Source organism: Natrix helvetica, assembly GCF_964273705.1.
Source record: "Natrix helvetica genome assembly, chromosome: 1".
NCBI lineage: Eukaryota > Metazoa > Chordata > Lepidosauria > Squamata > Natricidae > Natrix > Natrix helvetica.
In genome coordinates this window covers 31,336,589-31,350,305 of record NC_138548.1, presented here as the reverse complement: position 1 = coordinate 31,350,305, position 13,717 = coordinate 31,336,589, and the positions used below count along the sequence as shown (strand labels likewise).

At 37.0% G+C, this 13,717-nt stretch overlaps 1 protein-coding gene across 3 annotated transcripts in view; it reads right to left on the bottom strand.

The window, feature by feature from the left end:
* Nucleotides 1–4,209: 4,209 nt before the first annotated feature.
* The window catches only part of KIAA0586, a 79,064-nt gene continuing 69,556 nt past the window's right edge, over nucleotides 4,210–13,717 (bottom strand). For all 3 annotated transcript variants that reach the window (XM_081944665.1, XM_081944666.1, XM_081944667.1), the window contains exon 33: nucleotides 4,210–4,597. In XM_081944665.1, the coding sequence (XP_081800791.1) occupies nucleotides 4,452–4,597 (146 nt within the window). In that variant the 3' untranslated portion in view covers nucleotides 4,210–4,451. The remainder of the gene's footprint in view (nucleotides 4,598–13,717) is intronic.

Sequence of the window (13,717 nt, the reverse complement as noted above, 5' to 3'; positions counted from 1 at the left end):
GGTTGTCAGGCTTCTGGTGCCCTGGAGTGAGCACACCTTCCAGTTTGCGCACTCTGTGCCTAAAAGATTCACCATCACTGGCCTGCAGAGACTGCTTGGTTCTTTGCCCCCCTCACCCGCTCATGCAATCTTTCCACTCTGGGGTGAGAAAACAGTTTTAAAAAAAACACTAAGGCAGTAGACATTTGTACACCGCCCCGAGTCCCTTTTGGGAGAGGGGGCGGTCTAGAAATATGAAATAAAGTAAAGTAAAGTGCAGAGCACAAATATTGGAGAGGAAGGGATTACAGGAGAGTAAGTATGCACAGAATGGGGAATATACACATGTAATGTAGTTACAGCTCCCAGCCTGTTCAGGACTGCCTCATACCTTTTGATATGGATTCCCATTGTGTGTCTGCTTCCTCTCTTCTAATCCATTCTTTTCCAATCGGTCTTCTCTGCAAAGAGGGGAAAAATAAAAGGAACAGATGAAACAGAGGGCAATGCATACTAACTATAATGGCAATCACAGGTCTGAGTGACACCGCAAAGGTCATAAAGGCAGGCATTGACCTTGAAGTTACTTTTTCAGTACAGTTATAGCTTCAAATGGTTGCTGAATAAGATAGCCACCAGATCTAAGTGTAAATTCCTGCATACCTGCTAATCAGTCATAGGATATTGAGACAAGATTGCTCTTCTAGCAATTAATGGTAATCTCTCTACCACAAGGTGGTTCAAAACACAATGTCCTTGCTGTTATTAGAAGTCAGGAAATAGCCATCTAAAACAGGCCCAGTCTATTGCCATCCGGTTCCAAAACCCAATGTTGCTCTCTCCCCACCCCTGGCTGAATATGCTTTTCTCAGCCCACAAAACATTCCCTAAACCTAAGATGAGCTGCAATTTTCTGATTCATGATGGTTCTGGCGCCACAAGCCACATTTCCAATCTTTCCCCAACCTCTTATTATCACATTAGAAAGTAATCCTTCATATGCAGACTCCAACAAGTCCCACTCAAGACTTATTTTGAGAAAAATGTGTACAGAATTGTGTTCTCCACTTTTCAGTGTTCTGTCAACAACGCAAATGTTCTCCTTCCATAATTTCTCTGTCCCTTGGAACTTAATTGAGATACCAAGGAGGTCATAGGACCTACACCTTTGTGCATACATCCTGTACTGTGGTTGCTTTACTTTTCTTGAAAGTGAGAGGTGGACTCAAAGGGCTTAAATACAGACCTGGAGCTCATGGGAAGATTTTGTCCTCACCTAGGCTTCCCAAGAGCATGAACCAAACTCCTTGTCCTGACAAAAATCCCTTTTATTAATTTTCTGTGAATTCTGCTCATTCACATCCAGCAAAGTCTTTCGAGGGAGGATTTACAGTCACAGACCTTATCTGGCTTGGAGAGCTGCCAGGCCGATATCTGCAAAACTTGGCAAGGAGTCTCTGAGTCACAAACCAATTAAGCAAACTAATTGTCTCCTGCAAACTCCACTCCCCTTTTGCTTCTCTTTTATTTCCTCTGGGAGGGGCCATCCTTGTGGCCTTACTCCCATGTCGACTCCTGTTCTTTAGCTGTTCCCTTCATCTGGCAACTCTGTGCAAGCGCACACTGGGAACAGACTCCAGCTGTTCCTCTGCCTCACTGATGTCTGGCTCTGAAGGCAGCTGATAACTGGCATACAGCTCTGGCCCTCTTTCTGCCTCTGACACAGAGCCCTCATCAGAGCTTTTCCCAGACTCCAGGACTGGCCCATGTTCCTCCCCGACCTCCTCACTGTCCGAATCTGCTGCCAGCTCCACCGGCCACTGGCAGGTCACAACAGATTTTAACTGCTGCTTAGAAGAGTGGAATGTGGTACAATGTGGTGAGGTCTTTGGAAAAATTGGGTGTTCACTGGAAGAACCTGTGCCGGTTTTTGAAACAGAAGAAAAGTGCATAACTTGAATGGAGAATCCAAGCTTTCCAGAGATATGACTGTTTAACAAATTGGTGTCTGTCAAATGAGCCTTCCAGAGGAAGAGAAAAAAACAGGAGGGCTACTGACATTTAGATGAGAGAGTGGCTTCCTCTTTTTGCTGTAACTGGGTAGGAAACTAAGGGGTGGGGCGGGGTGAGTTAGTTAGCAAATAGCCCACAAGACTTCTGGCAAATTGAAAAGTAGCAGAACTTTCCCAGGCAAGGTGGGAGGGAGTAGCTATAAAAAAAATCAGTACCTTGGGAGCAATTACTTAGCCATAGAAAAAGAGGAAAATGGAAGCACAAGCTGATAGATTAAGTAAAGACCTGCAGAGTTTGGTAAAGGAAAGGAAGTGCAGCTTTTAAGAAAAGCAGAATCTCTCAAAGTAACAGCAGCAATTTAGGAAATAGAGGTTTTGTAACATGCTCTTACATAAAATAGCTCACAAACGTCTAGTTAGTAAAATTCTGTCAAGAAAAGTGGTATTTGAGCACAGGCTTTGCGTTAAAAACAATCCTAGGCCAAAGATCAAGAAGCAAGCAGATGATAAAGAACTCTGGCTAAGATTTTGGTCAGAGACAGATTTGGGCTACTATTGATGACAGAATCTAATGAGTGGTTAGATAACTTTCTACGTTCCTACACTTCCTCACACACTATGTTCATGTGCTAGTACTGCCTAGTTTCCAGCAACAGCAGAGACTCAATGGTCTAAGAAATTGCCAGGGTGCAATCAATGCTAGTCCGAATTTGTTCCTATTTGTCACTGTGTTTTCAAATTGTGGTCAAGTACTCTAAATAGGGTCTAAAGTCAAAGTAGAATGGAACAATTACTTCCTGCAATTTGGATTCTGTTCTACTGTTAATGCTTCCCAATATAACATTTGACTTTTTAACAGTTGCATCAAATTGCTGGCTCATTTTTAACTTATGGTTGACAAAGATATCCAGGTCCCTTTCTATATATTTGTAACAAGCCAGATTTCTATATTTTTTCCTTATATTTTCCTACCTGAATTTGATCCCTACATTTCTCCTTGATGAATTCTATTCTATTAAGTTCCATCAACCACAGTCCTCAAAGATTACCAGGAGTAGTTGTGCAATTCATCCAACCCTGGAGACTTGGAATTCCTTTACCTTTACCTTTACCTTTATTTCGATTTTTATACCGCCCCCTCTCCCCAAAGGGACTCATTTACATTAGCTCTCTCTGACCTTATCCTAAGCTGTAGTTCCCTCCTCACAGTGGCAAAATCACAATCAGCTACATCATTTGCTTTCTGAAAAAACAAATGCAAAATATGAGACAGCCAGTTCTGCCTTAGTGTATCCTTTACCATTTGGCTACTCAGCTATCAACTACCAACCTCCATGAACCTTTCTTCAGTTATACATTTATTGCTAACATACCCAGTGTATCCTTTTTTGGATATGCTTGGTATCTTCTGGAACCGTCAGTCCATTCTATAGTTTCAGGTGATAAGCATTATATTCTTTTATTACGTTCCCCTTTCATTGTCCATACATGCCCTGTTTCCTCTTCATCATTCAGGGGGCTCTGAAAATATCCATGAAGACCTCTTTACAATTGTTCCATTTTGCCTTCTTTGGGGAACAAGGACAATCTGACGGTACGTGGGCTACTAGAGCAAATCATAGATAGATAAGATGACCTGGAATTGATAGAATATATGTATAGAAATAAAAATGGAGCAACACCATCCTTGCATGGGAGGTCTCGTGGGATATTCTTATATTATGAGAAAAGCCAAAAAGTAAAATTGTCAATATGCCGAGACTATAAGATTAATCAGGGAGTTTGGTTTTATACTACAGCTGTCTTTCTTTATACCATCACACCTGTATAAAGGTCAGAAATAATAAATAACATGTTTGGTTTGACAGCCTTTCGCTTCCAAAGTAAGGAATCACACTTAGGTTCTGTTTTCTCCCCAGTTACACTGATCTTCACAAACATACAGATAGCAATTGTAAATTACAAGGAATAAAGACACTTTGACCAGCTGCAATTGGAAGAAAGGCTTCTAATCCAATGATAGCAAGCATAAAGAACTTCTGAAGCTCAGTCCTCAAGTTTGGCATGAAACCCTATGGATGTTGCTAATCTATTTTAAACAGAAAAATAAGTAAGAAAGACCAATGGCCTGATCACTGATGTTCTGCTGGGCAGTTTGATTCTCCCTTCCATTCAAATGTGTGATTTCAAAAGATGAACAAAGAAACAATACCAAGGCTTAAACTTTAAAAAACACAAAATATTTTATTAAAAATGTACATATCTTATCAACACATATGCACAGATATTTATATATACAGTCTATAAAGTTCCTGATGATAAAAGGCAAATCAATTCTTTACAATAATATGGCTATCGACATTTCTGCACCAAACGTTAGCGTGTTACATTATTTTCAGACAAATACCTGTCAACATCCTCTCCCCAAAATGCCTGTAGGCGTGAATAAGCCTGCACATTTCAAAATGTGTCTGCCCCAGAAGAGTCTGAACTCCCATGAACTGAACTGAAGCTCAGAGTTTTGTCCTCTATATCAGCAGATGGCACCTTCACTGATACTTTACCTGGTGCAGGAAGGGGGCTTAAATGGGGTATGACCTCTGTCCCTGAAACAAAAAGAAGATTTAGTCATTTGCAGGTCAAGTCGGCCAGCTACAAACTGAAAAATGCCATCTGACTGTACTGTCTTCATTTTAGAAAACACTAAGAGCCTACATGCTTGTCCATTGCCAAAAAAGCATGAGACTATTTTTCAGAGAGAACTAAAATTGTGATTCAGATTTTCCTAGCTACATTAACATCTGGTAGCAGTGTACAATATTAATAACACGTCAAATGGCTATTTTTTTCTTCTAAAAAGTAGGAAAATCTTTCCAAATACAAAACTGAAAATATTAGATGGTTTAAATTCAGTATAAAGTAATGTATATTATTAACATCATTACTATAATAGCTAAAGCTGAGATTTTATTTACAGACTGTATCTTGGCAGCTTTATTCAGCCAATGAATTGTTATTTTTTTCAGTCTGTTAAAATAATAGTTTCCAATTATGTTCCAGTCTGCAAATTTCTCTCTCTCTCCCTCTCCCTCTCTCGGCTCAATATAGCAGATGCTTAGCTAACTTTATCTGAAACCGTACCTAAAAGTAAATACAGAGCAGGAAATCATTGTTACACTATGACATCCAATGACTGGATGTAAGCTTGGCTAATACAAGGCTCATGATTGGTTTGCATTATTTTCAAGGCAAGCAAAATTATAATCTTCTTCTCATTAATATGCAGAGCAAATTACATATTCTCTTCAATTATAAAGGATTGAAAACTCTTTCCTCACTTAATTAACTAGCATGACTATGCAATGGCAGAAAATGTATGTAATCTGTTCCAAGTTGTGCCTCAAGAGACTAATAATTAGCTGATCAAAACTGACATGAAAGCTTTTCTTTCAATGTTGTATTCCAGAGGATGGGTGTTAGTTTCTGAAGTTTTCACTTGGACTGCCCATAATATGCTTCCAAAAGATCTACCTCCAGTCAATCTTGTTGAGAGTGAAGTGTCTCAAAAAAGCCAAGTTCTTTATTACACATTGGGATGCTGTTCTGCATCCTATTCTCATGTAAGATATTAGAACAGCATGGGTCAATCTTTTATTTTTGCTATTGAGGGATACTGTCAGCTCGGGCATTATCTGCTGAATGTAACACGGTGCGTATAACTGAAGGAAGTTAAAACATCTCTTCTGTCTTCAAGCCCCCTTGTTTCTCTTTCATAGATTTCTGTTTTCTCCTCTTATTCTCATTTTGGCACAAGCTGCTGAAAAAGAACAGCTTTTATCATAGATTTTCAACTGATCTCTTCTAGAGAACTTTGGCTACTAACCTGTGACTTGCACACTGCTACCACAACATTAAACATATGTAGTGAGTTTACATGCATATCATGAATATCAACATGATCATAGAAAATCTTTTTTCCTGATGTTTTGAAAAAAGCAGAGGTTGAGACAAAAAACGTTTATGTTTCCAGGATAAGTAATTGGACATTAAATATTTTTTTCAGCAATATTAATACACCACAAAGAGTTCCCATTGCTTTTAGAAGACATTATGTTACATTTTGAACATACAGCAAAATATGTAGGTCCCAAGAGAGAAACTGAAATCTAACAGGCTATAGTTCTATATAAGGGGTTTCAATTGAAATCTGTGCATTGGGCTCACTATGCCAGGAATCAAATTCCACTGGAAGTACATTATTTGATTTTACTATGCAAACTATACAAAGGATGTATATATTTCCATCACATGTACGATATCACAAAACGGACATAAGTCACACCAATGATGTATTCTCTGATTTTTCAAACTATAATGACCACCCCGCTCTCAAAGTTTATTAACTTTCACTGCATATATACTCAGAACAATCATATACATTTTATAATTGCAAGAGAAAATTGCAATGCTTAAGTCGGCAAATATCTTTATTGTGTTCACTGAATATCTACAGGTGTATTCCAAAATCTAATTTATTTCAATGTTCTTTGTAGTTTGTGCCCTTTTCTTTCAAGATTGAGTGACAGATGCTAGATGCTGGTGAAGCATAAAAGAATATTCAAATATCATAATGCAACTATATGTTTTATAAACATGTTATTTAAAGCAATGCTGCCAGAATGGATTGTGTCTGTCCTTAATGGCATTCTTTATAGCAATCACCCAGTGTAACAACTTAAAAGCTGTTCATTTAAACAAAAAACAAAAGCTAAGAAGCCCCCAAGAATGTTTATTTGACTGCAAGCAAATATAGAAAGAATCCAGCCAGATGTTGAAAATGCTATAAACCATATGTAAGCCTAAAAATTTAAAAACATATTTTATATCGATATATTTTCAAGAGTCCTGTGCTTCCTGTAAAAGCTTACCAAGTCTTTCTCATAGGTAAGGGTAAGCAATATTGAGGTTTAAGAGCCACATTTGATAATTTGAATGACATTATGGTGTCGTTCAATAATGTTGGTATTCCCATAAAAAGGATGGGTCTAACAAAAATAAATGACATAATTAAAATGTAAAGTTCAATAAAATTATACAAAATAAAATACCCTTCTGTTAAAATTGTACATTGATGGCAACTTCTGGAGAAGCAGTGAGATGCTGCATTTGACACTACTATGTGTAACTATAGAGGGTGTATCTCTGCTCAGAAAGAAAATAAGTACTAGTAGGTAAGAGAACATAGGATTCATGGATATTCGATAACAAGAAATGCCTGCTGGATATTAACAGCAGTGAAAAAAACCTTCAAATCTTAGTGGAGTTAACTCATCACATTATTGTATTACTTTGACTCTGGCTTAATAAGCTAGGTGAATCTAATCTTGATGACTTCTAAATGTGCATTGAACAACCATGGTTTGTTGACTAAACTATAATAAAATGTAACATGGCTTAGCAACATATCTAAAACTGTTAGAGAAGGTGTTGATATTAGAGGAGACATTATTTTAATCTACATTTATATAAATCTCAACTTGGCACCCTCTGGATGTTTTGGAAACTCAAGTTCTGTTTTAGAACCATCAACCTCCAAGCCAAAGACTGAAAGCCGAGAGTTTCAACACAAATTGCTTTAACCCAGTTTGTATTCATTACACCTGCTGCCAGAGCTCCCACTGTGGCAAATCAAACACTTTTCAAACTCAAAATGAAATTAGTACAATATAATGGGTTTGGTCTGAAAATGGTTTCGCTATGAAGGACGGTAGGCTGCTTCCTCTCAATACTGCCCAAACTCACCTTTCATTCTTTTAATCTGTCCTGTGCCAACCACTTTTCCTTTCTCTAAATATCTTTACATACAGTAATAAACTTTACTTTTGGTACGCTATATTTTTCAACAATCTAAAACCTTTGAATGGCCCTTTGAAGAAACACATGATTTTAGTTTAGTTCTCTGCTACGGCCCATGAATAAACTACTTGTTCATACTGAGAACATTTTGCCTCACATACATGTTGTTGCTGTATTCTGCCCAGCCATTTAATATTAATGTTACCCTCAATTACCTGTCCTGCTTTCATCTTTCACCTGACAAAGCCGTCTGATAATGACTCTTATATGGGGTTGACATTGCTATTCATAAAATCGTCACAGATTGTGGACAACCAGCTAGGTTGGTTAGATGAATCTAAAACTTAGAGGACAAAACATGCAATAAAGATTTACACATATTTTCTCTAAGATACTGCTTCAGTTGCATTTTAGCAGCATTAAAGGTAAAATGTTTCTCTACTTAATGTTTATATAGATCTTTCATTTTGGGGACTTTGTAATGTTGTTCATCTTCCAGATTTTACTTTAAAAGAATAAAGAGCAGCTTGGGATGCTTCTACAGAAGGTTTCCCCAGCTTACTGCTTCTCCAGATATATTTGACTACACCACTCCTCAGACAAGATAACCAGTTAAGGATAATGGGAATTAGGGTTAAGGTATCTCGAAGGCATCAGTGTAGGAAGGATACCTTGAAATCCAGACAAATCCTCCTCCCAGATATATGAATGGGGACTCTGCACTGCCATTATTTTCTCAAACATTTCCTTCAGATATGTTAGAATTTCAGTGTGCATAATATTTCAGCCAACATAGCCATCAAGGTGAAAGTCCAACACATTCAGAACTGACCGAATTGAGAAGTCTACATTATTGCATCTGGAAATGGACACATAATATATTTACATGAAGGCTGGTTTGTCATCAGTATTTACATTCATTTCTTTATTGTATGGCACATTCATATCACAGTATTTACATTGTCCAACTGCGAAAGAAGAAGCATGGAATGCCCAAATCACCCTATTTAATTCATTTTCTCTTTATCTCTTAGAAATGTTGTTTACACTTTTAGAGATTTTAGAAATGCTTTTCACGGACAAATTGATGAGAAAACTCCATACATTTACAGCATTTTCTTACTGATATTACTATGGTCTGTTTTTAAATATTTTCCAATCCCACATATATGAAGCCAGGAAGGGGGAAAGTATCACTTTATAAAGTGTGCAACCTAATACAAAAATAAAATGGCTGAAATCTATGAAAAGAACACCTGGGAAAATATATCTAGCAAAATATTCATCTTCCATTAAGAACAGGGCAGAAAAGGTGACTTGTTTCTTCTACTGCCAGGTTCTGACTGCTTGGCTTTGTTAAATATCAACTTCAAAGTTTGAGTGTTGTTGTGTTCAATGTCTTAGGGCCCTCCAATGAGTTTGTTTCAAGCAAGCCTGATCCTAAGACATCTAAGTAAACAGCTGCAACCTCCTAACTCAATGCTTTGTATGTTTCCAGAAAAGAAGGCAAATTCTTTTGCTCTTTATACAATCATATCCCTGCTCCTCTTTGTTCTTTTTTCTCTTCCTTTTACCTGCTTAAAGCACCTGGATTGTATTTGCATATACAATTATTTTGTAAAACACATCTAATTGCTGAGGACATGCTGGCAATGTTTACTGCAGCTCAATATGAACATGACAGTCACTCTATAGTTAGATATAGGTGCCATCTGAGCTTGTTTATAGTCTCTTCTATGCACACACACAAAAAAAACTTTTAAATATATATTTCTGTATTAATTTTTTGTATTATCCTTACTTGTTTGATACAATCCTTAATAAGATTATTGAAATGAAATATATTAGACTTCCTGAAATTTAAGAAAAGATGGAAGAGCTGCAAGGAAATTCAAGAATGATACTGAGTGAACGATGACATATGTGGACACTCCATAAAATGTTAAAGCACTGTGGTAATTCCATATTAAACACTAACAGTGAAAGCAGACTTAAGGCCTTCACAGCCACCGCAAGTTTTCAAATTAACCAGATTGCCAACACAATAGCCAGCCTAACCACTTAATTGTTTTAATTTTTACTTAATTAAGAAGGAATGTTTTTCAAACAGGGTGGCTCTGAATCTTTACATAGAAGTACAGTGTAAACTAGATTTATCCTTTCCACACATCCATTAGCAGAAGGCTACTACCATTATACCTTCTAGTTTTTTTATAAATCATAAATAACATTGACAATCCAGCACAATTTTATCTGTTTAGCTGCTCTCCCAAGAACTTTAGCAAAACTATTTGCTAATTGAGCCAAGAATGCTAACCAGTGCTAGCGTCAGGCATATACAAGGAAATCATTATGTATATTCCTACAGGTTCTCTCTGATTGGGACAACCACAGAATGATGTAGTATTTAAAATGTATTATGAAACTCGGTTGACAAACTAACACTATAGAAAGAATATTGGAAGCAGCCCTGCATTATCCATCTGCATTATGAGCATGGATGAGGGAACCCAACTAGAATGCAGATTTCATCAAGAGGAGTGAATTTGCAAGGAACATCTTATCATTATGAAGAGAACTACTATTCTGAGGATTTTCTATATATTCCCATGGTATTTTTTTAAATATTTCTGGAATGACCCAGAAAATAAACAATGATATGCCACGGATTCTCACTGTAGTTTTCAAAGTTTTCATAAGTAGCATTCAGGCATTTCTAAAGATGCTCTTTGAACTACAAGAGCTAGTATAGCATACTGGATAAGGTGTTAGCAGGAAGCCCCAGGTTTGAGTCCTCCCTTAAAAATAAAACTTTGGAGGAATAGCTCATGCTTAGACCAATTTATCATATGCAATTGTTGTGGGAATGCAGTTAGAGGAGCCCTTCCCCCTGCCATGTTAAACCATCTTTTCCAGAGGAAAAAAGTGAACTATGTAGTTACTGGTCCTTCCTGGAAGCAGAGGTTCTTGGGATCCTAATTATACATCATGTAAGAATCCATATAGGTTTACACACTGCCTACCTACCTATAGTCATCATTCGTAAGCAGTTTTTCACATGGCTTGTATTTATTGAATTTAAAAAAATCAACCTTATCCCCATTAGATATTCAGCAGTAATCTCACTTAGAGAAGCAAATCCCTTTATTGTTCCATGTCATATATTATTTCAGATAATATCAAGAAATTAAAGTGTGGTTGTGCAGATGTGCATATACTTGCTTACACACTGCTTTTTAGGGAAAAAAGTGGCTTTCTCCAATGCAGGAAACATTTGCAATTGAAAAAAAAAACCCAAAACTTTAAATCATATACAGATTATACAAAAATGAAAAGTTCACAGGAATGGAGAACTTACAGTTGAGTTGTGAGGTTCAGCAATACTGTACTGATCATCATTCACACATAACACCACTGGAAATAAAAACTGGTTCAAGTTCTAAGTTGTCATTGTTTGGTTAATAGTTTCAAGCTGCTGCAGCACAGCTGCACCAATCCAGCCAGACAGATTTTCACAGCAATGCTTTGATAGCATGGGGGCCCTTAAGTGTCAAGATATAGAAAAAGCAGCAGTTGTTGGCTGTGAAAACAGTCTGATGCAAACCAGATGGGGGCTCACTTGATGGGCAACATAAAAAGAAAACAATGGGTTCATTCAACAAAAGTCAAGCAGTCACTGCCCAAGAGAGAGTGAGCAGAACACAACAGTCAACCGGAATAGAAGAAAACAAGAAACAGTTGTGAGGTTCTGGGTGAGGAGAGCTGCTGCTCTTCAGACTAAACAAAATTTTGATTTCTAACTCTTAGATTAATTCATTTCATTCCAGATTACAGGCCTCTTCCTGTCTTCCTCATTTCTTCCAATATCTACACTATTTACTAATTTTGCTTTAAGGAAAAAACACTTGTGTATTATTTCTAATCACTATATCTTGAAAAGTACCTGACAAAGAGAATCTTTTTGAGAAGGGTCAGTTGTTAATTCTAAAATGGCGCAGTTATTCATCTATCAATAGCACCACTGAACAGATTTTTCATTAAGTGATCAGAAATGGTTTCGTGCATGAGAATCATAGTAAACTTAAATGCTTGGAAATTCCCACTTCTCTGCCATAGTTTCACAGTGGTGTAGTTCAAATTATTATCATATTAATAAGTGTAAAGCAAAATGCATTAATTAATACGACATACATTTATAATACATTTCAATTCTAGCCTGGTGCCAAAAAAAGAAAAAAACTGCCAGGTTGGTCCTTTTGTCAAGGCATTCCTTAATTATCAGTTTTGGAAGAGGACAGAAGGGGAACCCAATTTCAATCCTTCATCATGCATCCGGTCTGCGAGTTTGGCACCTCTGGTTTATATTATGCTCATATTTAGTTATATGTTTAGTTGTCATAGCAGTGTAGGCATAAGTCGGACTAAATGAGAAAACAAAGTTATTGTAGGAGATGCCAATTTCCTTGGACTGGTTAGTAGCTTAAATTCTTGTGGAGACCTTAAGCTTGCAATAAATCTTTATACCCATTTAAACTGGTCTGGACTTCTGCTTATTTCTCCAGCTTTAAGCTAATCTGAACTACTAACTACTACTAAGTAAATTGGAAGTAGGTAAGACTGAGTGGAATTTAAAGTGGGCTGGATTTAATCTCCTGTGAGTGCAAAGGGACTCATGACTGATGAGTCATTTGACCTCTTCCTTGGGCTCAGCCTGGTCATCTCCATCATTTGTTAAGAATGGTTCTGAATCAAGAACATGTGAAATTAATTGCAGAGCTACTGCTGAAAGTTAATGTAGATTTGAAGATTGGGCTTAGGAAGGACTGAGGGCCGACTGAATGTTAACCTTTCAATAATGCCTGAAAAAACTCTTTCCTTTCCATCCCTGTCCAGTTATTTTGGCCCTTTGCCACATGCCCACCCAGTTATTGCCATTGCCCTACCCTTGTTCAGAATGTGTCTTCTGCAAGTACATATTGATAAATACATACATTACATAGGATTGTCTTCCTGCCCTACCAAGAGCAAAATGGAAGGAATGTACAGTAATTTTTCAACAGAAATGTGATAATAAAGCAGAAAAGGCTAGTATAACTTGATTTTTTTAAAAATAAGCATGATCTGGTTTTAAAAAACTTTTATTAAGGCCTGCCAAAAACACAGCAATCAGTTGAAAACTACCATCATTCTTTAGGGGATGGGATGGGAGAGGCACATACAGCATATCCAAACACTAGCAATTAGAGTGCTACCAAAATAGGCATGACTTTCATTTAATATCTTAAATGGATTTCTGAGTTAAGTGCTACATTTTAGCGAATTAATATAGATCTGCTTGATGTTGGATTGTATATAGAACAAAGCACACATAGTGTTACAATGATGGAGTGTTACAAACATCAAGCCAACATTGTTGGAATTACATATGCAGTATTAATACATCCTCTTTGCAGCCCTAAGGTTGAGAACTAGGAGTTACACTGCAATGAGTGTACGTCAAAGTAAATTCACTTTGTCCAATTCTATGTGAAATAAATCATATTTTTTTAAAAAAATGTGAACTGCAAGGGTAAAGAAGGATATGGTTCTGAACTGTGAAGCAAATGGGAAAGTTATTACTTTCAGCTTGACTCAAAGCAATTCATTGTCAAGATTTGGATTAAAAAAGCAAACCTTTGTCACCCATAGATAATTAGTGAAATTAGTTGTTACAAAATACGGTGACAGGGTACTGTTTTCAGTGGTTTCAAAAAGAGATTTAAATAACAATAAGCTCTGTTTTTTTGCAGTAAATGTCATTGTGATAACTGATGTCCTAAAGCCAGTCTTTAGCAGAATAAGGTGTAATATTGATGTAAATATTACATCAG